Below are 26,301 nucleotides of genomic sequence, written 5' to 3' on the forward strand. Positions count from 1 at the left end.
ACATTTAGTCACCATCATTTACATAGCAAACGTTGTTTCTCCAAACTCTGACCTGTGGCTGCATATTCCAGCCAGTCCTCAAACAATGGTCAAATGTTAATCTAGCCACCAACCCCTAGCGATTATGAATCGGAAACATTTAGAATTAGAAACTATTTTTAACTACAAATCACAGAAATGGCTCTACTACAACAGTGAAAGTCAAATTTACATTTTTAGCAAAGTGTGTAATGTTTAGTTTATAATTCCCAATATACCTGTACTATATACAGTATTGAAAAAACAAGTGCAGTTTACCATTGGAAGTGGTGAGGCAGATATTGGCACATTTTATATCAAAATTAGGATACGGCAATTTGAAGGAGCTAATATAAATCGATCATTCAAAGCAGAGCTCAGAAGTGTTCCATATTCAGGTTGTCTCATACTGCTCACATGGTCATTGGTGCAATAAATACACTGCATATCTTATCCCCTTGGCCTTCCTCTTACCACCATTAACTTTGGCTAGGTTATTTAGTAGTATGCTTAACTCTTAGGGCACTATGGAATGCTACCCTGCACCTTGTTATTAAAGCTGCATTGTTCCACTTGTCATGCACCTATTGGGTAATGTTCCAGTTTTCAGGACATTTCTTTCTCTCCCAACATCACTGCAAATCTTTGGTGAATAAGATGAAGTTAAAGTTTACAATGCCAAGGGTGCTTTTGTTCTTTATTGGCATCACCAGATATTTAGCATGAATATTCAGTAGCACTGTGGTGCTAGTCTCTTTACTTATGTTTTCATAATTACATTAGAGCCCCCCCTTCCACAGATCAGACTTAAATAGGCTCCAAAATGCATCTGTAAGCCATCCCAGACAGTAATACTGTACATTCATAATTCCAAATAACTATTCCAACTACTAGGAGGCACTATACAAAGGACAAATGAAAAAGTATTAATTAGCTTTGTTTTATTGAAAAGCATTAATCAATGACACTACTCGTCATCACCACTGCCCTCTTCAGCCTTGCTGCCACCCTTGCGCATGTTCTTCCTCTTCACACGACCATACCGTCCACCACCAAATGGACTCTTGAGCGAGAAGTCGATGTGCTTCTGAGAATCTAGTCGCACAATGAAGGATGGCACATTCACAACTTGTTTACGCACCCTGAGAAATAAAAACACCATTTAGACATTGCAAAAGATTAATGCACAAAATTAATAACATTTAAACTAGGAAATACAAAATGTAAGAGACTAATGACAATGTAAATTTATAGTTGCAGCAATAGTGGTCTAGACAAGTGTTGGTAGTAAATCTAGTAAATTCCTGTTGCAGCATGCAAATCAGGCCTGGTTCATGAAGGAAAATGCCCACTATCCGTCACTTGTTAAAATAACCATAACCAAGGAAGTGTATTTGATAGAAGGCAGTTTCTTATCCCTAGCATATTAAGAGGCATTTGAATTGTTTTTGCTGGATGCAACACTTTCTCCAAGCTTGTTGAAAATATTGTAAAAGGAAGTACATCACTGCACATGTTCAACCCTGGTCTTTTTACACAAATATCATTATCGCAACAAATGTAGATAGTTTTAATGATTGAAGTGGCTGTGCACTTAAAACATACTAAAAAACATAACATATACCCTATTCAAACAAAAATATTTACACCAGCTATTCTAGGAAAGAAATAATTCTCTGGATGTAGTGCAGTTCAAAGACTGATGTAAACACATGGGTATAAGGCAGCTCACCAAGTTTGAAGCTGTGCCAATTCCAACAACACGTGAGCACACAAGCCCATCAAAACACTGCGGTTATCCCAATTTATGAGAGGCGTTGCCAGGATATACCTGGTCAAGTGGCCTTTCGAAATATATACGAGACATTGCTAGGTTGTACCTAGTCAAGTGGTCTTCATGATAAAAGTCTGAGCAATGCTTCATTACTGATGTCAAATGGGTCTTGCATTTTTGCATATTCTGTGAAGAAAATGTGGTTTAACTACTGTTCAAACATCTAGTGAAGTATACATACAAGTTGGGCACTTTATGGCTTTTAGCTGGACTGGCTATTTATTTGTTGCATAAAAAAGTAAAGCCTATAATCTAAAATTTAAAGTGACCAACAGGGAATCGGCTATATTGTTAGCTAATCTGCATTCACTATACTAAAATATAAATGGGCCTCTTGCCATAATTTATTGACTTGATAACATACAAATTTAAAATTTCAGACATTACAAAAAATATTGGCAGGGTAATGTTCTAAATCTTCAAACGTGAAAGAAAATGCACAAAGCTGTGGAGACCTCTTAAAAATAAGCACCATAACTGTATAGAGCAAATTCACAAAAGATCTCCACATATACTAATTCAAAGAGGAAAATCAAAACGGCATTAATCCCATTATATTCCCTAACTAAACACTAGGAATCAATAACCTGTACAAATCCACAAGGGCCGTGATGAGGGTTCGAACCCATCACTGCCCTTGTGGATTTGTTCATTTGATGCATCACGCTATTGTGATTTCTGTATGTAATGGCCTGTACATTTAAGTGTTCTCCTGAAAGAATGTCAAGTCCTTGTGTGCTTGCATGCTGCACACCACTGCCCACTTCAATGCAAAATAAAAATAGCAAGCAATTCAGTACATTTCCCCAAAAACATTTTAATTCTGCAATTACCTGATATGTCCTTGTTTGATGAGTACACGAGCATGGTGAATGGACTTGGCCAGACCCAGCTTGAATACTTGAGTCTGTAGACGACGTTCAAGGAAATCTTCTGGCTTCAGACCCAAAACGTAATCAAGCTTCATGCGACCCTCTTCTAGGACACCTGTTCTTACCAAACGACGCAGCAGAGCATTACCTGCAGAAAAAGAAAAAACTTAATATCTTTGACAAAATCATAAATAGAAAAACCTAAAGCTTTAAATGTCAGATTAAATCTCTCCTCAGATACATAGGGCAAGATGTGTCAGAATAAAAACATCATTCTAAACAGTTAAACTTGACAAAATTGGGTATGCTTCCATACACAACTTCCAAATTTGTCAAAACAAGGACCGGCTTCATTGAGCACAAACTTGCTAACACTTACCCTGGAAAAGTCGTCTAGCATCCTTCTCGTCCAAGGTCAGCAGTTCACGGGCAGCCTTACGAATCTTTGCAAGGAACATCTTCACAATCCAAAGTTCTCTCTTGTTACGAAGTCCATATTCACCAACTAGCTACAAAGACAATTTTAAGTTTAGTTTTTATTTTATGCCCAGAGTAAACCTTTAAATATATACAATAATTTACTAATAACTGCTGACTTCAAGTGATTTCATAAATTTGCCATATTCAAACCCCTGAATGTGAAATTCAATTTTATGATTAGATTCCTAATTTGAGTAGGACGTACCATTAGGTAATGTAATTTTATCCTGTAAATAATGGTCAGTACCTTGTACAATTTTTAACCGTTACACTCTAGTGCAGTTACAATTAAATCTAATCAAATTTAATAGAAAACTAGCTTTTAAATGCTGTATACATTAAAATTATTTACTTTATTGCCTGAACAGCAAGAATGCCACTAACCATTATTCTCTCGCTACAAGGAAATTGTGCCGCTTAACCTCACCAAATTTCAACACGGAACGAGGCCCGAGACCTAGGCATTGCCACCGATTCGGCACAAATTGTAGTATCCGTACAACCACTTGGGCTGGACGGTAGAACGACGGCCTCACTTCATGCAGGTTGGCATTCAATCCCCGACCGTCCAAGTGGTTGGGGCACCATTCCTTCCCCCCCGTCCTATCCCAAATCCGTATCCTGATCCCTTCCCAGTACTATATATATAGTCTTAATGGCTTGGTGCTCTCCTGATAGTTCCCTCCCTTCACTTAATCTTCCGTCAAAATTAAAACAATTTGCATACCTGCACGTGCTATCTTATTCAGCAGTGACATTTATGCTATTAGAAAAATAAGTATACATTAAGCAAGAAGGGAAACAAGGTTATTTCTTTACCTTGAGTTCCTGATCGAGTCGAGGCTTCTCAAACGGCCTCCTAGGGGTGGAGTACCGTTTACTCTGCACCAGCTGTACTCTATGGTTCACCATCTGAAATAAAAGTCATCAATTTACATATAGCAGTAACAAATCTATACACAGTATAAAGGATGTGCTGGAGGTCAAACACTTGGGGCTAGCCTCTCCCAACTTAACGTAACAGAGATTGTTGTATGGTTAACTAAATTCTAATCTTGTCGAGTACCAGTGTATCAAGATCTATCCAAGCATACTTGACAAATATTGAGAGTAAAGTACCAAGATCTTCGGGGCTTTTAAGTGTCCCCGCGGCCCGGTCCTCGACCAGGCCTCCACTTCCAGGAAGCAGCCCGTGACAGCTGACTAACACCCAGGTACCTATTTTACTGCTAGGTAACAGGGGCATAGGGTGAAAAAAAACTCTGCCCATTGTTTCTCGCCGGCGCCCGGGATCGAACCCGGGACCACAGGATCACAAGCAAGGTATCAAGGTAACGTGCTCATCAAAACTTCCTAAAGATTTCGAGTTTCCTCTTGGGGGAAAATCAATTTTTCTGTATTTGCTGTATTTTTATTACTTTGGCTGAAAATAGCTCAATGACTTCTTCGACTCTAAGTCTACATAAAGTACAAATTTATTAATTTATATACAACAGATTTTAGTGTATGGCTGGTCTGGACTAACTTAATACCTAATCACTTTACTTTTGAAGGAAAAGGAGGTACTTATTAAGACTGGCAACATACATTCACTCATGGAACCGCCTACCCGCCAAAGCCGTAAATACCAAAATAATTTTTTTATAGTTTAAAAAAAAATACCAAAACAAATGAGGGGGTTATTTTGACAAGCCGCAGACTTCCTGTCCTCAAGGGCACTTTATAGTTCAGTAGTTAAGACTTGACTGACACGTGAGAAAAATGAGTCTAGCAGATGGTCGAGCCTCACATTAATCCCTAAACATCCGCTCTCCTAGGCATATAAACCACCTATCACCGCCCTAATCACCTCGTTACATACCTCGGCAGGCTGTTAGGGCCGTGTTCAGGGCCTAGGAGACGCAGACGAAGAAACACGGACGAGGCAGCCGGGAGCGTCCGCCTCACACACCGTCACTAAAGGGAAAGACCTGCCTCGCCTCGGCCGCCATTACAACACCACATATATCATCTAATATTGTTATTACTAGTACTACACTAATGATTATAATAATTTATTCGTGCAAAAATATTATATGGATTATATGTGTGCTGTATTTGTCCCATCATTATAAACTGCACTAATTTAAAAAAGAAACACCCTATGTATAATGTCTGCTTCGCGGACTTTTTTTTTTATTTACATATAAATATACAAGAGTTCTTACATTTTTGACTATCGCATTTGGGTGACTATAAATTTTGTTCAATATTGTTACTAAATGAATAATATTCTTTTGTGAATAGCATTCAGAAGTGTGCTCAAAAGAGAATTGATAATTCTTCAGGGCATGAATACCTATATTATTAAATACAAAATTGAATTAAGGACATAATTGCAACATTTAATTACAGATATCAGTATAGAATTTAATTGATGCCAATAATAGAAAATTGGATTAAATATACGAGCGGCCTCTCCAGGGATCACCACGATAATGGCCACTACCCGCCAAATATGACTTTCCAGTTTTACTGAATCAATTTATTATGGATCTCATTTCCAGATGTGGCTGGAATTCAACCCAAATTCGTAACAAAACTCGCAGAGGAACTGTATTTACCACTGTAATTTCTTTTCAGAAAGTATCTAGACCTAGATTGGAAATATGTGCCCGAAACGTTATGCTTGTCATGAAACGCTATGCGTGTCCATGGCTTTGCAAGAATGTAAAAATACCAATCTTATGTAATCTCACCAATCCATTGTACCTTCTTGTGTATAAAATGATGATTATTATTATGTAAATGGCATCCCCTATCTTCAAAGAAGGCATAAAGAGATTAGCAAAAAACTACCGACCAATCAGCGTGACTTCACATATAAAATAGGGTAGAAATAGCCTAAGCTACTCTATCCCTTTGAGATGTATTTCTTTTTTTATCTCAATAAACATACATGAACTTGAACTTGAACTTGACATATCTGTAAGAACACAAAGATTACTCACAAGTATGGAATTATTCACTATTTCACACTGCACAATGGGTCTTGGTAGCACAGTCGGATTCGTTCTCAACTCACAACTGGATACAAGATTAACATGTATGAATACACTCTCGTTTTCTGTTCCCCGATACAATGAATTTTTTTCAATTATCTACACCACGGGCCTTATAGCAGTCCCTGTGGCGTAGTGGTAAGACACTCGCCTGGAGTTTCGCTATATCTTTGGCCTGGGTTCGTATCCTGGCCGGGGAGGATTGACTGGGCACCAATCCTTAACTGTAGCCTCTGTTCACCCAGCAGTGAATGAGTATCTAGTTGTCAAACGATTTGGCAGGTCGTATTCCGGGGAAATTGAAATGCCAGGCAGATCTATAAGCCTGGCATTAACAAACTCTGGGTACAGCACGAGAATATCTTCCAATATTCCTGAGTGTATGAAGTGGTACTGTAATTATAGAGCTCAAAGTACCTCATACCATTTGGTCTTTTCCTTAATTACAGTTCCCTAATTACAGATTCCTTCCAACCTATGGAGGAATGTTAACTCTAATTAGGGAAAGGTTTGAGTATCGTCATTAGTATTAATGAGAGTTGTGCTACTCTCATTAAGGTAAAAATTAAGCTCATTAAGCTAATAATTAAGCTAATAAAGCTAATAATTAAGCTCATTAAGCTAATAATTAAGCTAATAATTAAGCTCATTAAGCTAATAAAGCTAATAATTAAGCTCATTAAGCTAATAAAGCTAATAATTAAGCTCATTAAGCTAATAATTAAGCTCAGTAAGCTAATAATTAAGCTCATTAAGCTTAAACTCATTAGCCTAAAAACAGTTAGCTCTCTCTATAAATTCAACATTATGTTTGTAACTCGTCTTCTATGTATGTACTTTTACCTGATTAAATTTTTTTAATTTGATTTTGATAAGTTTAGAGCAAGTATATTATTAGCACAATCAACTAGCTACAGTCTGAAGTCACTGATAACAAGACAAGGAGAGAACATGGAGTGCCAGACTGATTTATTAGCTTACATAAAGAATACAGTACATTAATTACATAAAAGTGTCATAATAATATTAGTAGAAAAGGTAGATATTGTAATAATTATTAGTTATAACAAGAGGAGTGAAGGTCCGACGCCATCGGCACAACAGTCATCACCGTGGCCAGCTGCCATTAAATAATATGTAAGTGTTTATTTGCCTGCAGGGTCGAGCTCTTAGCTCTTGGACCCCGCCTCTCTAACCACCCATTGGCTGATTCACTGGAGGGGCCACTGTCACCTTAGTTACCTCGACGGGGACAGGAAGCCGGTGGCTTGTTATTGGTCCTCAACCATTGTACCTGAGGATTTTTTTTTATATTTGCGTTGGGTGTAAGGAAATGTTGCCCAAATGCTTCTGTCCTGTTTTCTGGGTCTCTGGGTCTGTTTTGGTCAGAGGACGTAATTAATCATAAAATTCAAGGCACATTAAGTCGCCTATTTCATTCTAGGGTCAATTTTCTTTAGTAAATAGTAAACAGCTATCCCCCTAACAAATTAAAAGGATTTACCTGAATTTACCTGAGGGCTACCAATACTGGTGGCCATGACGAGGATAGGAAGCCGGCGGCTTGTCAAATTCCCTCCCTTTTCCCCTGATGATCTTTTCCAGCTGTATTTTAAAACCCAGCAGTTTTTTATTGTTTTTGGCTTTGGCGGGTAGGCGGTTCCACGGGTTTACAACTCTACGGGCGAAAGAGTATCTCCTGTTTTCTGTCCAACATTGTGGCTTGTTGCACTTGAACCCGTTGCTCCTCGTTCATGTTACTTCTGACCAAAGGAAGAAATTGTTCGGATCGACATCCTGCATATTTAAGTGTGGGCCCGGCTTTCCGGCTCCTATTAACTACTGGGGAACGCTGCCACCTGGTGGTGGTGGTAGCAGTGGGTAGTCTGTAGTTGTAGTTCCCAGAGTGCTAATTAATGTTCCTTGTCAACTGACATCAATAATTATAGACTCATCAATAATTATAGACTCAATAATTATAGACTCAATACACACTCAATACTCAATACACACTCAATACTCAATACTCATTACAATACTCAATACTGTACAATAATTATAGAGTCAATAATTGACATCAATAATTATAGACTCATATCTACTTTACCTATTTATGTACTGTATTATCAAAAATGTGTGAGAGCATGTACACAAGCACCTATAGGCCTGTTCGTAGCTTGTAAAATTCAGTATTTAAAATTCAAACCAATTTGGCTTTAAATCTCAGAAGAGCACCAATGATTACATTATTCATTTGCATGATTTATTCAATTGTATAAAGTGCTCGACAAAAATTAATTCCCAGTCCTCCTCCTCATTGACCTAGGAAAAACTTTGAATTAAAATTTAACATTATAGAATTCAAAGCCTTTCTTTTAATCACATCTCAAGAACAAATGCCAACATGTCATCATTGATGGTATAGCATTGATGGTCATTGATGGTATGAAAAGTCATTGATGGTATAACTTCTATCAATAATCCATTAATCATAAGTGTGTATGTGTGTTGGTTGTCAGCAGAGACATTGCTGACAATGTATATATACATTGTATATATATGGAAATGTATATATACAATAATCTGAAGTTCTCAAAGTATCATCCTTTTCAGAAGTGATTGAAGATATACCAACCCTCTTCCATCATGGGAATGACGAAAAGACACTTCAAACGTCTAGTTATTCTCCCTTGCATCATCATCATTCTCCAAGGGCTCATTTTTATAAAGAAAGTGCTTACAATTGTTAGCAACTTTATCGTCCAAAGAAATGTACCCGCCGTGGTGAGGACTCCCGAAGAACGGTTCTGCGGGTTAGAAGCTGTTGGATACGCGTTCAAATCCCATTATGTTGCCCTGCCCATTGGTGGAGGTAAAACTCTTCCCAGGGTTCACTATGTAGATGAAGGTTTGTGTCAATTTCTTTCTTTATTATGCACCCCATACCCATCCCGTGGGCGGTGGTGTAAAGGATTACAGAGTCACATAATCGGTTCAGGAACTGAACCCTCTAATTCGTTTAGCTAAGCAAATAAAAAAATTTTGACGCTAGTTACAAAATTATTAATGTTATATATACATGTACACATTCTCATACATACATGTACATATATATATATATGTATACATATATACATACACATACATATTTAATCACCCACACAAATGCACACATCAATAGTTTCTTACCGTATTTTCAAGTAGGCCTACTTGCCTGATATTTGCATTTTTTTTTTAAACTTTGTATTTGCATTCATTCATTGTACAAAAATGTATGCTTATCTGTCTTAATATCTTTCATATAAATGCTAGAGCAAATACAATAATGTTCACGTGTTAATAAATTATATATATTATAAGTTATTTTGTCCTCTATTTATAGCTTTTTTGTTTTATGAATGATGAAGCTATTAAAACATGTAATTTGTTAAGCATGGTAAATGATACAGTAATTTCTTTGAAAGAGAATTAATGCATAGATGTAATACAGTACTGTACAGTATATTCAATCATTGTCTACCTTCCTGTTTTTTTTAAATAAGTTCTTTTTAGTGAATATATGCTATAGATATCTTATACAGGGATTTTGTACTATACTACTGTATATATTTTTATCTTCAATCTGTTATCAATGTACTTTTTATTTTCACAAGCATAGTGAAACTTCTTGTATGTCACCAAATAGAGAGCCCAAGTGAGCAGTTGCTTCCACAATGCTAGAGTATTGTGTATGAGAGGATCCTGGTAGTACAATTGGGTTCATTTTCAAGGCACAATCGAGAATCCCGGGTTTGAATCCTGGGTGGGACAGAAATGGTTGGGCACATTTCCTTTCACCTAATGCCTCTGTTCACCTAACAGTGAGTAGGTACATGTACTCAGGAATTGGTCAGTTTGTTGTAGAGGTTACATCCTGGGCGGGGCCAGTAATTCAACCCTAGGGGTGCGGGGGGTGGACCTCGATAAAAGCCAAAACATGTATGAATACACTCTGGCTTCCTGTCCCCCTAACACAATGAATTATTTATTATAATTTCAAGTATACTCTGTAGAAGGCTATTTTATTTTTTAATCTAGGCCATCGTTGGCTTCCTTATGCTTATTCTGTTCACTGTGTGTGGCTTGCAGAACTTGGCTCTTATGCCAGGCTGTGCAGGATTTTATGCCTCGGGAGACAAACATTTTTTTAAATTGCCTTATCATCCATACAGTAGGGGTGGGATGGAGGGGTAGCTCGATACGGAACACGTCCATACACACTGCCTATGTGAGACTATTACTTGATTATGCAGCTCCAGCATGGAACCCCCACCTTGTGAAGCATAAATATGAACTTGAGAAAGTTCAGAGGTTTGCACCTAGATCAGTACCAGAATTGATAGGCTTCAGGTATGAGGACACGTTGAAAGAACTCGGACTCACAACCTTAGAGGAGAGAAGAAACAGAGGGGCTATTATAACTACATACAAGATCTTGAGGGAATAAAATGGATAAAGGATATCTATATAAATTAAATACAGGTAGGACAAGGGAGGGGGTCATTAGTGGCAGCTGGTTATGCAGTTGAGTCAAAGAGATGTAAGGAAGTTCTCATTCACTGTACAGGGGGGTAGGAGATTGGAATGCATTGAAGGAAGAGGTTGTTAAAGCCAATTCCATCCACAACTTTAAAAAGTAAATGTAAGCATTTGCTCAATCCTTCTCAAGGCAAAGTTTTCACAAAGGGTCATTCAAAACTATCTAAAGATCCAAAGCTGATCCATCAACTGTCAGCAACACTGCAAACAGCTGGGTGCCTCTGACCCTTTGTCTGGTGAGCTCTCCATAGCCAAAGGATAAGTTCACATTGGTGTTCCTTGAGATTTTGTCTGGGGCCCCTCTGCTTACTTTTCCACTCTGCCTCATTCATTGTCAATCTGCTGCTGATTTGTATCAGGTCGACTTTCCCAGATGCTAATCGCAAAGATTGGACATTAAAATGTACCCTTTGCTTGTTTGCAGGGCCTCGTGATGGTGAGATCATCTTGTGTTTACATGGTGAGCCTAGCTGGTCCTTCCTGTATCGCCACATGATACAGATACTTGTGAAGAGTGGATTCCGTGTTATTGCCCCAGATTTTATTGGATTTGGGAAATCTGACAAATTTACATTTCCCGAAGCCTATAGTCATGAACTTCACACCCAAACCTTGCGGTTACTCTTAGATTACCTGGGAGTAAATGATGTAACACTAGTGTGTCAGGACTGGGGAGGCTTAACTGGTCTGTCTGTGGTGAAGGATTCTCCACATTTATTTTCTAGATTGGTTATCATGAATACAGGTCTGCCAGCAGGTAGTGAACTTGCCATTTCTACCATCGCTCAGATAACACCCTTCATGGCTTGGCGTAGCTTTGCTGAGCTTCTTGGAACATCAATACCTGTATACCATATCTTCAAGAAGGCATTGATGAACCCTTATCCTGCAATCCTAGATGGCTACAATGCACCATTCCCATCTTCACTGTACAAAGCTGGAGCTGCAAGGTGGCCACTCTTAGTTCCTCTGAACTCTCACACGCCAGTTGCTGCTGACATGCAAGCCACTCGTAACTTCCTTGCCACCGAGTGGAAAAATCCAGCTCTATTAATGTTCTCCACTCGTGATCCTATTACCAAGGGTCAAGAGAAAACCTTTCAACGGCTTATACCACATGCCATCACCAAGACAATAGAAGGAGCTGGACATTTTCTTCAAGAAGACCAGGGAGAAGAAATTTCATCCCACATCATTGGTTTCATCAATAAGAAATTTTAAGCATATGTTGGGAACAATATTTCTCGAAGATATAGAACAATTTTGTTATGCATATCAGTACAGTACTGAGGAATGGGCCTGCTATTGTGTGAAAAAAAAATGAGATCAGTGAAACAATGCTGTTTAAATCAGGACATGCAGACAATTTTCTTCTTGTAAACAGTAGACAAGCTATGTTTAGGAACATGATCAGGCTTACATATATTATGAGGGCTATTTTGTAATTTTGTGCTCGAATACTACAATGAATGTTAAAGGTGGTTAAAGGTTAACCACCTTTAGGTGGTTTGGTTAAGGTTTATATATAATATATATATATATATATATATATATATATATATATATATATATATATATATATATTATATATAAACATAAAGGCATGTTCTAATTGCAGGCCATGAGAGTGATGAGCCTCACACAACTATAATGTTTTTGTTATTACTATTATTTTCTGCCACAGACATGGCCACACATTTACAATGCTAACCAGAATATATACATTTGCTTCTGTCCACCATTGACAGGGTTAGTTCTATTAAACATCACTGAACTATATGTTTAACAAATTTCTAACCCTGTCCATGGAGGACACAAGAAAATGAATTGCTGTTTAGCATTGTAAATGTGTAGCCACATCTGTGGCAGTTTTTTCTTTATTATTTACTACCATTTGGTAGGTAGGTGTTAAGGCAGTTTAAATGCAACAGATGTACAGTACGGTGTATTAACAGTGCTAACATTTCAGCTCGTACTGCTGAAGCTTAAAGGTTAAGGGCATTAAAGTGTTTTATCAAAATAGAAATTTATGGGTCATGTGGATCTAAAGTCTTGCATTTGTATAAAGTAATTAATAATAATTACAGTATTACTGAATAATTTATTCTAATAGTATATACCCTAATGTGAGCTCAAAATAAAGGGGATGAAAGCAAAATGTGTAAATTAGGCAATAAACTAAATTGGCAACCATCCATTATTTGAGAGTAGTGATTTATAAGGATTTTGCTCCCCAAAAAATTTAATAAACTATGATTATAGATCAATTGTGTGTACATTTGCATACAAAAATAATAAGGTAAATAAGGAATCTTAAAATGTTTAGAAACTTTTGTATATTAAGCAATACCATGCTTAAACTATAAGGCACATATCAATTGGTTCTTGTATTTATACTGTAAAACATTAGTTTCTGAACATTTTGATACAATCATATGTACAGCATAACACAATGACTCTGCAAATCAAAATAGTATAAACATTTCATCCATTACACACAGATATCACAATGGCAGGATATATCAAGTGAACAAATCCACAAGGGCCGTGATGAGGGCTCTAACCTACGCCAGGGATGATCCCAGACGCGCCTTAGTCAACTGTGTCACTAAATGGTTAACCATGTCGTTACCCACAACCATCTTCTTGAGGTTATCTCGAGATGATTTCGGGGCTTTAGTGTCTCTGCGGCCCGGTCCTTGACCAGGCCTCCACCCCCAGGAAGCAGCCCATGACAGCTGACTAACACCCAGGTACCTATTTTACTGCTAGGTAACAGGGGCATAGGGTGAAAGAAACTCTGCCCATTGTTTCTCGCCGGCGCCCGGGATCGAACCCGGGACCACAGGATCACAAGTCCAGCGTGCTGTCCGCTCGGCCGACCGGCTCCCCGGTCTTAGTACAGTCGACTAAGGCACGCCTGGGATAATCCCAGACGTAAGTTTGAGCCATCACCACAGCCCTTGCGGATTTGTTCATTTCATCCATTGCTCAGTGAGGTCCTGAACAGTGTGTACCACTTACATCGTGGGGCGGATGAATTACAAAAGTATGAAGGATACATGGGTATGTAATGTAAATTAAACAAAATGGTGGAAAATAATTATATATTTCCCATGCAAAATTTAAAATTTATATAAATTTATTTTAAACATTTAAATTCAATTTTCTTCACGTGAGTTTCTTAATTATCCCATTGAGTGAAGCTGTCAGTAACATTCATGATTGTTTATTGGAGGATTTTCTCTAACATCTACAGTATTGCTGATTTAAGTCATAATTGACAAACAAATCAGCTATCACTTATCTGATTATTGCCACTTTTTGTCATTTTATTTGGTAATGGCTTATCACCGTTTTGACATCTTCTTTTCTTTCCTTGATTACGTGACCGCTTCTCCTCTTGATCACCATTGAATAGGCTGGTTTTTGCTTTAGCCTTCGGTCCCCAGTTTTTTTCGGGTTTAACCTGAAAGCGTAACAAATCTTGCTTCTTTGATTCAGGCTTGGCTTCTGGGTGGAGATCAAAACTTATCTTTGTTAGAATTTCTTTTTCCAATATTCTTTTCCCTGCTCTGTCATCAGGCATCTTTGCTCTATTGGCAGGACGCAGCTTTTCCCAAGCTCGGACAATATCCCACACAACCTGCGGTGGGGCATCCGTTTTGATGCTGGCTTGGTCCGTGTGAGACATGGACACACGGTACCCAGCATTGAGTAAAGCAGATCGGAACTGTACCATCTTGCAGGGGTTGATACCTGCAATATTAGATAATTTGTCCAAAACGTAGTACAGTGGTATATCTTGTAGCTCTTCTTCCATCATTGTCAGTATCCCATACATACGTCGGAAAGTGGAAAAGTCCTCCTCGACCAAGGATTCTTTCAAAGATTTCAAAAAATCTTTATCGTGAATAGGTGCAGACCATATCGGCCCTGCAACTAAATGTCTGTGAGAACAGTGAGAACAAGCCTCTGCTACAGGGGGACCAGAGGACAGCTGGTATTTCACACTTTTACCATTGATGACAATGCGACCCAATGGCTGCAGAGTTCGAGTCTCACATCCCACACACTGATATAACCATGACACCTGGAATAAAAATAAAAAATTAAAATCAATAAATGTTAGCTACAATGTTGATAATCAAACTTACTGGTGTGATAAAACAAGTGTCTTCCCACTGTAAATTTGGAAAACAAAGTTAAGTGAGAATAAAAAGCTCTTTTCTAAAGAAGTTGTTTTTTTGGTAATTTCCTGCACTAACAAGGACATGTCAAGGTACCAGCCAGGCCAGTTCGACTTTGTTTCTGAAGAAGTGGGGGATCTTTTCAAAATGCTCCTGCTGAGCTGTTAATGAGGTAAGGGAGATACTCTAGATTTCTAACTCACCATCATGGTTACTTATAACTAATGTAAAAAAAAAAAAAGTGTCATCAGAGTCAGATCCTCAATTGACAGTGACACTCAAAATTGAGAACACAAAGTCCAGAACCACTTCAAGAGACCACATGCATTCCAACAAAGCATGTAGAGGACAAGTCTAAAAATTCTCCACCAAACTCAATACAAGTACAGAAGAGATTGAGGGCAGCATGAAAGATATAGCTCTGCCAGAACCATCCAATACAAATCAATGGTGTAAGGCATTGTCCAGTGCTCAAAGAACAGCAATGTCAGAAATTACATTAAAAGAACAAAAGAACAAGGTAACTGCAGAAGGCCTATTGGCCCATACGAGGTAGCTCCTATTTATAACTGCCCAAGCCCACTTATATACATGCCCAACCCACGCTTGAAACAATCGAGGGACCCCACCTCCACCACGTTACGCGGTAATTAGTTCCACAAATCAACAAAACTCGACTCAACTCATCCGTTGATGGCCTCAAGACTAACAACACTACATACCAGACGTGACAGGGTTAATCTCATCGAAACTTAAAATACTGAACAATTTCGAGTTCCAAATCCATGCAGCTTAATGAAATCATCAGGACAAATCACAGAGGCAAAACCTCTTAGAGTGACCATTAGGCCACCTCACACTAAAGATGAGACAATTCATGAAGATGCTGAAGAAGAATTTCCACCAACTGCCACACTCATACAGTAATTGGTGATAGATTTGTCCTGGAATATTATACATTAAGATTGGTGGAAAGTCTGGAAGAGTTTGTGTCAATCCAGAGGGTGATCTGCCTGGGAAGCAGACTTGGCCCCAAGATAGGGCTGAGAATTGGGGCTAAGTCAGTCACACAGGAATAAACAAAATCACCCAAGACACAAAATGTTTGTATCTGTTCTGTTTAAGGAGAACTGTGACATCATTTAGATGGGAGGAATTAACTAAATCATATTCTGGTTGCAGTCAAGATGAAACACATCCATCACAAAAGTATCTTGATGGAAAACCAAAATGAAATTTAACCAGAAAGCCTATGGTTCCAAACAGATATGAACAGATTTGCTTGAGTCATGCTGAATATATCTAAAAAAAGGATGCCTCATCCACCTCTCATTCCATCATGATGGGATGAAAGCGTGATGTACTAACTGCAAGCACATTCAACACCCTGTACACGGGAACCACTGAGGACTGGACCTCAGTGGTTCCCAGACTTCCCTTGGCAAGTCTGGGAAACCAGGATAGTCTAATGCCACAATGCGTGAGATCACAAAGAGCACCCCTGGACCAGATCCAAGCAACTGAGAAAGTACAGAAATGAGAAGTAATAATGAACAGCAATAACTGGATGCAGTTTGTTGAAAGGGAATGAATGGCATACATACTAAGCTTTGTGGCAATTCTCATGGGGTCATATTAGATAGGAGCTGCCTCGTATGGGCCAATAGGCCTTTTGAAGTTACCTTTGTTCTTATGTTCTCTGTAATCCTTTTGTGCTACCCCTCACAAGATAAGTTTAGTGTGCACAATAAACTAGCTGCTGCTGGTAACAACACTAAAATAAAATAAATTACATGAAGTGCTTTACATGTAGTCTTTGAGACAGATGAAATGCCGCTAGTCAGAAGAGCCTAGACATATGTTACCAATTCAAGATCTCAGTTACATTTACCATGCTGGTTTGATGACTATGTAGGCATCATCTTATGTAGCAATTCTTTAAGGGTGATGTACAAAATCCATCATCAATCAAAACAAAACCACGGAACTTTGAATTACACAACTCTAAATACAGTATCTTGAGGTTATCTTGAGATGATTTCTGGGCTTTTAATGTCCCCGCGGCCCGGTCCTCGACCAGGCCTCCACCCCCAGGAAGCAGCCCGTGACAGCTGACTAACACCCAGGTACTTATTTTACTGCTAGGTAACAGGGGCATAGGGTGAAAGAAACTCTGCCCATTGTTTCTCGCCAGAGCCCGGGATCGAACCGAGGATCGAACCCGGGACTACAGGATCACAAGTCCAGTGTGCTGTCCGCTCGGCCGAGTGGCTCCCCAGTAGTCACATATCGCTACAAGAAATCTGAACAGCAATACAAATGTTGAAAACATGACTGCAGATAATGTTATATCAAACTGTGATTTAGAAGTAGATAAATATGAAGATGACAAAAATGGAATGTTAGCCTCTATCTACTTCAGCAATAATGATCTCTTTAGCTTTGATGTCCAAAGGGATTGGAAAGGATGGGGGAGGTAGAGGGATGGGGAGATGAAATTCAGGAAGAGGATGCGGGTGTAGGGAGAGAGGAGGTTTGAAAGTTCGGCATATGTGTGTGTGTCGATCTCTTATAACCTAGGAACAAAGTGATATGTCTTGTGACATCTAATATTTTTTGAATCAATAACACACACATTTGCATGCACTATTGGTACAGTATATTTATTTATTCTCATTTATAATGCCAAGTATTTTCCAAAATATAAATTTATCAGCTCTGGGCAACAAGTAAAATTTTGAAATACTGTACAATAAATTCTGAACCACATTACAACACAAAAATACAGTAGGAGCCGGTGGAGCCGAGCGGACAGCACGCTGGACTTGTGATCCTGTGGTCCCAGGTTCGATCCCGGGTGCCAGCAAGAAACAATGGGCAGAGTTTCTTTCACCCTATGCCCCTGTTACCTAGCAGTAAAATAGGTACCTGGGTGTTAGTCAGCTGTCACGGGCTGCTTCCTGGGGGTGGAGGCTTGGTCAAGGACCGGGCCGTGGGGACATTAAAACCCCTGAAATCATCTCAAGATAATCTCAAGATCATCTCAAGATAGGTAATAATACAAATTTCAATCAAATCATGTAATTCTTACCTTAGAGAAAGTCTCCTTGCATTTAACTCTGCTGGTAAACACCTTCACTACAACCCTGACATAAAAGTCAGCGCTCATGGAGAGAAGTGGAACAATGTATCGGCCGTAGCGGTTGGCGTGTGACTCTATACATTGCAAGACAATCCTCAGAGCCTGTGGCAAGAAATAAATTATAAATTGTAATGGTTACTTAATGGTTGCAACTACAGTAATGATCTTTTCATGCCCAGTTAGGTATAGTTTATGTATATTAAGCATGTGTAATGATTATCATAATCGTCTAAATAACGTTATTTTAATGCCTAATTAAAAAAATATAAACTTGCTACAATACCCTAGTGTTGGAATGAAGTTGAAGAAAAGGCTCAATACATGTGTAAGTGTATAATTAAACCAAATTTTCAGATGAAACCTACATGCTTTATCAAAGTGATGATAACAATGCTTACACCACCTTGATAAGGCATGTAGGTTTCATAAACACAATTTGCTTTAATAATACACTTACACATGTATTGGACCGTTTCTTCACCTTTATTTTAATATTACGTATGTGCTTGTTTAGACTCGGAAAGAGTACCATTCACAAGCTAAATACGAGAAGGGGATTGGGGGGAGGGGTTATGCTTGGCTGTAATGATTAAAAAAAAGCATTTCATAATACAGTACATTTGTTTTCAGGAACAATCTGGGAGAGATACAGGCTGCCCCCGGAAAAATCGGGTTGCCACAAATCAGATGCAGCATTACAGCTCAATATCACCAAGCCATTAAGAGGATTATGAAAGCGAAAAGATAATACAGTATTGTTAAATCAAACTTAGTCAAAAACATTTCTGAAAACAAGCTTCATGCGTTTTTTCATAAAATTTGAAAGATTATATGCTTATGCTTTATGAACATTTAAGGTTATATTAGTTTAATATTGCACATCTTCAGCATTTTGAATATTGATATGTTCTGAAGTTGTGGCTGGAAAGGTGAGAGTATTAATAATGTTACAGTATTATAATTGGTGTTTTAATTAGTAGTTGGAAAGTGTGAACTTTTGGAGGTCTCTTGACACATATCCCTATTTTTTCCCATATAATTTTAAGTTAAATTTGTATGCTTTTCACAGGGAAGTATCTCCTGCATAAATCATAAGACACTTGTACAGCTTACAAATAATATGCATTTAATAAAAATATTAATCATTATATTACATTGTAAATCATTAGACATTAAAATTTGTTGTAAGCATAGAATATATATCTTGCCAAAAGATCTATCAATAACCGGCATGGCCCTGTATATATTATTATTATTATTGCACTTACAATCTCATGGCAAGCTTTGCTCTTGATAGACAAAGCACCATATTTAGAGTAGCAGGTCTCTGGGGAGTTGCCACACAGTACAGCCATGTCTGTACACGTCACCAGAAGAATGCCTCCATCAGCGATGCTCTGCACCGCCCCATCCAGGAAAGTGTGTGGAGAGCCGTAGGGATCCAGGTCAATTGCATGAAATCTTCGGCTGAGTTCGCGGTTCTGATACATTACCATACTGCAAATTAAACATTGTTTTATTATTATTTAAGGCATTTAATTCACAATGGATAACAAATATATTATTTGTACAGTTAGTTTATAAAATTACTCAATTTTATAAACAATATGGGAGTAGGCTCTAATCAGTATTTACAATGGTTCAATATTACCAGAAGCCCAGCATTCAAAGATCAGCTGAGAACAAAACTGAAAAGAAAGCCATCAAAGTAGCAAACATATGCACATCCTCAAAATGGGGACAAACAGCTGGCTGGCTGGACCAAACCACTGTGCAGAGCACCTGAGAAACACAGGCCTTAAAACAAAGGATGTGAAAAACTGGGATGATAAACAGAAACCTGTCCCCAAACAGCATCAGTAGCATATAAAAAAAGCCACACTGAGGTCATAGGACATAGTAATAAAATATTAAAAACAATCAATTTATATACTAGAAGGTTAAGGGACGATGACGTATCGACTTGAGAATGGTCCAGGATGGACCGAAACGTCGTCGTCCCTTCACCTTCTAGTGTGTGGTTTGGTCAACATACTTCAGCCACGTTATTGTGACTCATCGCCTGCAATCAATTTATAAACTAACATTATGAAGAAAATGACTCTTACATTTGTAAACATCAGAAAAAGGTGTAGAAAGAATAAATGGAAGTGTTTCTTTATTAATATAGTCATTAATGGCATAGGTCTCTTCATGGAACTATAAACAGGTAATCACATACATGTAAATTGTAATAAAAAAAAAAGACATTTGATGCAATATCCACTTGCCTGGCATCATTGTGGCTTGGGATAACAATATCCCCAACTTTATTGTGGTCAATGTTGGTCTTCATACATTCCAAAGCCTGGTTAGATATATCATTGGCAATAATCTCTTTCACACCTCCAACTTCTTTGGCATAACGAATGGATCTCAAGCCCGAAGCGGCTAAACCTTCCAAGATGCGGATACCATCTTCATCCTTGATTCCCGGAGGCAGAATTGAAGTCTTCTCATCTTCACATACAGGTACTACTATTTTATTGGCCAATTCTTTGTCATCTGAGGGATCATTTTCTGCATTTGGAGTTTCTAGTGAAGTTTCTGAATCTGATTTCTTCTGAGCAAGTTTCTTTTCTTTCAACTCCGCTTGATATTTCTTTTCTCTTTCCAGTTTCTTGAATTCTGCAGCAAAAATCCTCAACACAGCCACACTGTAAAATAAAATAGATTATCTAGACAAACCAAAAAATCCATAATAGATTTATTTATGCAAGCATTTTACTCTTGTTCTCATGTGTCTTATATCAGATACCATGCAAACCCTTTATGATCTTTCATAATTATCTCTAACATTTTCCTGGTTGATTTTTTATTTAACGAGCTTAGGTACACACAGCACTGTGCTGCTATTCTATTTAGTATGAAGGATTAGTGTACAGTACAACCTTTATTCAGGGAACTGTATACTAGCACCAAACCCAAGTCATTGGAGTGAGGGATTTGTGGCAATCGGAGATGCTTCCACAATGCATTTCCCATGCCTTATGGGCTAATTTCACTTAGCAAAATTTCCTTTTCACCCTGTAATATAATAAGGAACTGCCAAATGAACATTGCAAAAAATTTAACCACATCTAGCTCATTTCTCATGTCCCCAGCCTCAAAACTCATTTACAAAAGGTAGCAGGGCCATACTTAAGTGAACAAATTAAATTCAACATAAAAATTCCAAACACATGACAAAAAATGCCAAACTAAAATCATTAAAAATGTGATGTGAGCCATATTAAGAGTTACCATTCATTCATTTTTAATATTTCCCATGCTCTATGGGCTGATTTTACTGAGCAAAATTATAATTTCAACCTGTCAAATTAAGGGCAACAACAAAAGAACCTGTCTGTAAAGAGATTGAATCACATCTAGCGAATTTTCCCTGCCACAGCCTGGAAGTCTCCTTTTCAGAGAAAATAGGGCACGTAATTTACTGAAGAAAAACCCCTGCAATTTAAATGAAAGGGAAGCAGAGAATTTGGTTTTAAATATGCTCAGTAGCTTTTCTAAGGCCCCTAACTCCTTATTTTAATGTTGCCTCCATTTGTGAACTCAGTCCCAACATCCTAAACAAATCCACACATCCTCTGCTTCAGCAAACTACTGTATTGTTAATTGAATAGTGTGAGTAAATCTGGTATGGAAAGTGTGTTCCAACCGGAGATTTGCCAAATCAAGATTCATTGAATCGAGGTTGCACTATATAGGGCTAGCTATGAGTTCATCAAATATCTCCATCACACAGGATGGTGTCACGGAGGAAGACAAAGGTCAGAGCCTCGTTGAGCTCCACCAGTGAACGGTCCGTTACTGCTCTCTTTATTGTTGGCTCTGTACTCACTTTCTCTCATGATGAAGTCGATGCTTAACCCCTGTGTACACCAGCCCCAAAACCCAGGGACCTCACAGCACCTCTGGGGACTCACTAGGCTACCTTCTGTCCCCAGAGAGTGGGAGGTAGAGCGGCAGGTGTCTATCTCGGACACCTGATCACCTATTGTGATCATTGGGGTTCTCACCTGCACCCAGTACGGAAGAAATTACTTCAATTTTGCTGTTCTAGTCCTCTTAAAACATGAGGCTATGTTCCCTGATTTCATTAAATCTTTATTCCTGAACTCAAGTGGTCAGTACCCTACTGTCAGGCTTTCACATATAAATAAAGTGGCATAATCGTAATGAAGGTACAGTACAGTACAGTACAGTACATGTAAACACAGCTTTTAAAACTAAAGGAATATTTACCGACAAAAGAACTACATGGTTACATTTATCAAATACCTTTACAAAGTCTGTATACAACATCTGCATTTTTTCTAATGCTTCTGTAATTTTGTCATAATAGCTGTGTAGTTATGAAAGACAGGATTTTCCTGCTCTAAATATGTGTTTATTTTGGATTGTGTAGTTCGTCTTTATCGATAAACCTAAACACTTGACTCTTACTCATCCTCTCAAAGACCTTATAATGTGGGACATAAGTGCAACTGCTCCATAGTTTTTGACCATTGCTTTGCTACTTACCAAAAATAAATATACAGTAAGCATATTCATGAGTACTTGAAAGGTCAAGTACTGCAATCTTAAAATTAATTCTCACCTTAAGTCTCTGTTGAATTCTTGTACTGGATTATAGAACACATCATGTGATGATGGAAAAAGAACTTCCGCTTTTCCTTCGCTTACTGAAGTGAAAGGTCGTTTGTCAATAACAAACGACACCTCCTCCGTGGCTTCAGTCTCAGACACAACACTACTTCCTGCTTCCAGACTCTCTCTGGTGGCCATCTTTCTTGGAAACTTGATGCTTATTAATTGTTTGATTAAAGATCTGTCAAGAAAGCAGGCACTGATTAAACATGAGAAAATTGTAGTAATACAGTATACTGTATAGTACTGTATACGACAAGAAAAAGAAACCTGTAAGAGTAATGGATAAGCCTAAAAGAGAAGAAACAAGCAGTTTCTCAAAGCACTAAAATAAAATCTCAAAGGTAATATATAAAATTCAAGAACATTTAAAACGTAAGAACAGTGTTGAGTGAAGTGAAACGCCCTTTATGAGCAGCACCTTGGTAGTTTTACTAGTCTCATGCCACCAGCCTCAGTAGGACACAAATATCAAACTGTACCACGTTTTGAGTGACCTTATGCCGCCTTCTTATTTTAGAAAAGGGCAGGGAGCCCAGTAGAGAGCACACCTCATTTCATCTCAAGGCAATCGTTTGCTATGACACAAACCCTTCAAATCACTCCAAACTAACTTTGGCAATTTGAAAATCAACAAGAATCATTTTGAAGAATTCAAAGACCAAACACCCAGCTACACTGAGTGCTGATAGACGATAACCCCACTGTACAAGCAGGTTGGAGAAAAAAGCAATCTCCCACTTGATGCCCATCACAGCCAAGGCATAACGTGGGTGAGGAGAGGGGTATAAAGGTTGAGGATGAGAAACTGCTGAGGCGTTGCTCATTTAAGGGTCCTTTTATTTCACTCGATGCTGTAAAGGTAATTTCTGAGAAACTCCCCTTAAATTTCTTACACTTCATAACCACACACACTCATCGATGCATTCAATTCATCCACTCACCCAATCATCAGTACTGTTGCCTTCCAGAATTTGTTTCAGACTCCCATATTTATCTGCCCACCTCTGAAAATGGCCACCAGCCCACATACATAGCTTAAACCATACACCCAACAATCTTCATGCACAGTAGTTCAACCTACTGTTAACTTTAATATGAGGATTGTCCTTAATGTACAATACTCCTTTTGAATATGACTCGGTGTTGGGACATCATCTTGTTGGCCAATATATGTGATATGGTTTGAAGAACAGGTAACCTGACAGTGGATATTTTAGATCAGCATTTTTCAACTGGGGTTCTGCAGAATCCCAAGGAAACTAAGAGTTCTGCAAGCTGATGATAAACAGGCTAATTCTAATTATATACAAATGTATTTTTGAGTCATTATTGTCTAATTTTTCTCATTTAACCGTTATTAAGAGCAAAGACAAAAATCATCTCCTTTCAGTTAAAAATTAAATCTGTGTGTTCATCTAAAGAATAACCCAGAAATATTTCAAGGGTACAAAGATTGAAACACTTTTTAGATGATTACAGTATATCCATGGAACCACCTACAAGCCAAAGCTGTAAATGCCAAACACTAATGAATTTTTAAATCCAGCATGATAAAATCATCAGGACAAATGGGGAAACTTTTGACAAGCCACTGCCTTTCTGTCCTCATTGAGGTCACTATAGAGATAGTGACCTCAATTCAGACAAATTCGGAAATTCAGATAAATTCGGAAAATCTAATTTTTTTTCCCCACCACCAATGTCGATAACATTCTTGTGTCTAGTAATCAGATCAATGTTATATGAGCTGTGTGTTTGCAGTGATTTTCATCCAGGATATCCCCCAGAATATGTTTATGTAGAATGCTGAGGATAATTGAATTAATTTATAGTAATAATAATAATAATAATAATAATAATAATAATACTGTAATAATGATATTGTTTACTCTGGTAAAAGTACATACATTCAAAATGAGTTACAAACAAAATGTTGTATTTCTAGATAGAGCTAGTATATACTATGCCTAAGGCCACTAATACGCAGTGTTAAGGGCAAATAAGTATTAGTTCTACTTCTAATTGGTCTCTTATTATCCTAATTTTGCAATATAAATTGTTCTAATATCTATCTTGCTGCTCTTATGATAACCTCAATTAGTTTTCATATCACCTGTCAATTTGTAAGCTAAATATCACCCACTAAATATCATCTAAAATGTAAGTCTGATTTAGATTTATTTATATCTGTTTAGTCCAGCCATTACTGTGGTGATTTGTATAAGTTGTTACTAATTAACTTTTTGATTCTGATAATGACAATGCCTACTTGCTAATACTGTTACTGTGACTCTTATGTAATTAGTATACTGTAATTTTTATGTAAACTTTCCCAATTATAAATGTACTACTATTTATGAATGAAGCTTTTGACATGATTGTCAAAAGCCAATCATGTCCAATCATGACCGTAACCATCTCTTAACAGTTTAAAAAACATTACATTCACTTGAAAAAAAATATATAATCCTTTAAATATGTCGATAAAAAAATTACTTAGTTATGATTTTAGTAATAACTGCCCAGGATCACAAAAACTTAATATATTTATTTCAATATGTTATACATGTTAAAAAAGTGCCTGCCATTTTTGTGGGTTTGTTCTATGCAGTGGCACTGTAGGTCTTTATTGGGCACTTGTACTTACTATTTGTGGCTGCAGAATCAAGTTTTTAGCTCTTGGACCCCACCTTGTGTTCAGGATCCAATGACTTTACCCTACCCTTCACAAGCATCTGGCTTATCGGGTTGGGTTGGACATGCATGTGTGGGATTGGGTGGTTATAAATAGAAGCTGCCTCGTATAGGCCAATAGGCCTTCAGCAGTTACCTTGTTCTTATGTTCTTATCGTCCAAGAAGTTCTCTAGAGACACAACGTATCAAATATGCATGACTCACCTCAATCTGATCAGCTTGGGTACCTGCATGAGGCACCAGCCTGAACGTTCCAGTGGCACAAGCCCGAAAGTCCTTGTGGGACCAGTCCAGAAGTCCTTTGCAATACTAGTCAAGAAGTCCCTATGGCATCAGTCTAGTGGTCCTTGTGGCACTAGGCCAGTGGTTCTTGTGGCACTAGCCCAGTGGTCCTTGTGGCACTAATCCAGTGGTCCTTGTGGCACGACCCCAGTGGTCCTTGTGACACTAGTTCAGTGGTCCTTGTGGCACTAGTCCAATGGTCCTTGTAGCACTAGCTCAGTGGTCCTTGTGACACTAGTTCAGTGGTCCTTGTGGCACTAGTCCAATGGTCCTTGTAACACTAGCTCAGTGGTCCTTGGTTTGTTCCCACACCAGCTCACCAGTCTCTTGCTTGTGGCACAGGTCCAGCAGTCTTTATAACTCTAGTTCATAAGTTCCTGGCTTCTTGTTGTACTGGCCTAACAGGCTTCTCCATCTGTACCCCTGAGACGAGCACCCACAAGGTGTCAAGACCGAAGTATTATGATGGCGTCAAAG

The 26,301-nt window shown here is 38.2% G+C and overlaps 3 protein-coding genes across 5 annotated transcripts; 1 reads left to right on the plus strand and 2 right to left on the minus strand.

The window, feature by feature from the left end:
• Positions 1–944: 944 nt before the first annotated feature.
• RpS9 (ribosomal protein S9) lies at positions 945–5,201 on the minus strand. The gene is made up of 5 exons (XM_045768618.2): positions 5,066–5,201; positions 4,024–4,116; positions 3,104–3,233; positions 2,686–2,872; positions 945–1,160 (listed from the first exon to the last, which is right to left on the minus strand). The coding sequence occupies exons 2-5, from the start codon at positions 4,114–4,116 to the stop codon at positions 986–988; spliced, it is 585 nt and encodes a 194-aa protein (XP_045624574.1). The 5' UTR covers positions 5,066–5,201; the 3' UTR covers positions 945–985.
• Positions 5,202–7,159: 1,958 nt separating this feature from the next.
• LOC123774390 (haloalkane dehalogenase) lies at positions 7,160–15,061 on the plus strand. 3 transcript variants are annotated; one of them, XM_045768620.2, is made up of 3 exons: positions 7,160–7,382; positions 8,859–9,153; positions 11,248–15,061. In XM_045768620.2, the coding sequence occupies exons 2-3, from the start codon at positions 8,892–8,894 to the stop codon at positions 12,042–12,044; spliced, it is 1,059 nt and encodes a 352-aa protein (XP_045624576.1). In that variant the 5' UTR covers positions 7,160–7,382; positions 8,859–8,891; the 3' UTR covers positions 12,045–15,061. The 3 variants fall into 3 exon arrangements, with proteins under 3 accessions (XP_045624576.1, XP_045624577.1, XP_069163913.1); XM_045768621.2 differs by having other exon boundaries at positions 8,862–9,153; XM_069307812.1 differs by lacking the exon at positions 7,160–7,382 and adding an exon at positions 7,438–7,570.
• Positions 13,917–26,301, minus strand: Trm1 (tRNA methyltransferase 1). Its single transcript, XM_045768619.2, has 6 exons — positions 25,747–26,301; positions 22,795–23,025; positions 20,426–20,851; positions 19,424–19,652; positions 18,105–18,257; positions 13,917–14,916 (listed from the first exon to the last, which is right to left on the minus strand). The coding sequence occupies exons 1-6, from the start codon at positions 25,773–25,775 to the stop codon at positions 14,116–14,118; spliced, it is 1,869 nt and encodes a 622-aa protein (XP_045624575.1). The 5' UTR covers positions 25,776–26,301; the 3' UTR covers positions 13,917–14,115.

This window comes from Procambarus clarkii, chromosome 61 (genome assembly GCF_040958095.1).
Source record: "Procambarus clarkii isolate CNS0578487 chromosome 61, FALCON_Pclarkii_2.0, whole genome shotgun sequence".
Taxonomy (NCBI): domain Eukaryota; kingdom Metazoa; phylum Arthropoda; class Malacostraca; order Decapoda; family Cambaridae; genus Procambarus; species Procambarus clarkii.

What these genes read in the sequence shown, in the direction of transcription:
- Trm1 (XM_045768619.2), bottom strand. Translation starts at nt 25,775, where the DNA reads ATGCAGGTACCCAAGCTGATCAGATTGAG. An exon ending in CCCAAGCTGATCAGATTGAG is followed by an intron (nt 23,026 to 25,746) that starts GTGAGTCATGCA and finishes CTTTCTTGACAG; the next exon opens with ATCTTTAATCAAACAATTAA. An exon ending in GCAAGGAGACTTTCTCTAAG is followed by an intron (nt 14,917 to 18,104) that starts GTAAGAATTACA and finishes TTTTTATTCCAG; the next exon opens with GTGTCATGGTTATATCAGTG.
- RpS9 (XM_045768618.2), bottom strand. Translation starts at nt 4,116, where the DNA reads ATGGTGAACCATAGAGTACAGCTGGTGCAGAGTAAACGGTACTCCACC. An exon ending in GACTCGATCAGGAACTCAAG is followed by an intron (nt 3,234 to 4,023) that starts GTAAAGAAATAA and finishes TTGTCTTTGTAG; the next exon opens with CTAGTTGGTGAATATGGACT. An exon ending in TGCTAGACGACTTTTCCAGG is followed by an intron (nt 2,873 to 3,103) that starts GTAAGTGTTAGC and finishes CTTTTTCTGCAG; the next exon opens with GTAATGCTCTGCTGCGTCGT.
- LOC123774390 (XM_045768620.2), top strand. Translation starts at nt 8,892, where the DNA reads ATGGGAATGACGAAAAGACACTTCAAACGTCTAGTTATTCTCCCTTGC. An exon ending in GGTTCACTATGTAGATGAAG is followed by an intron (nt 9,154 to 11,247) that starts GTTTGTGTCAAT and finishes GCTTGTTTGCAG; the next exon opens with GGCCTCGTGATGGTGAGATC.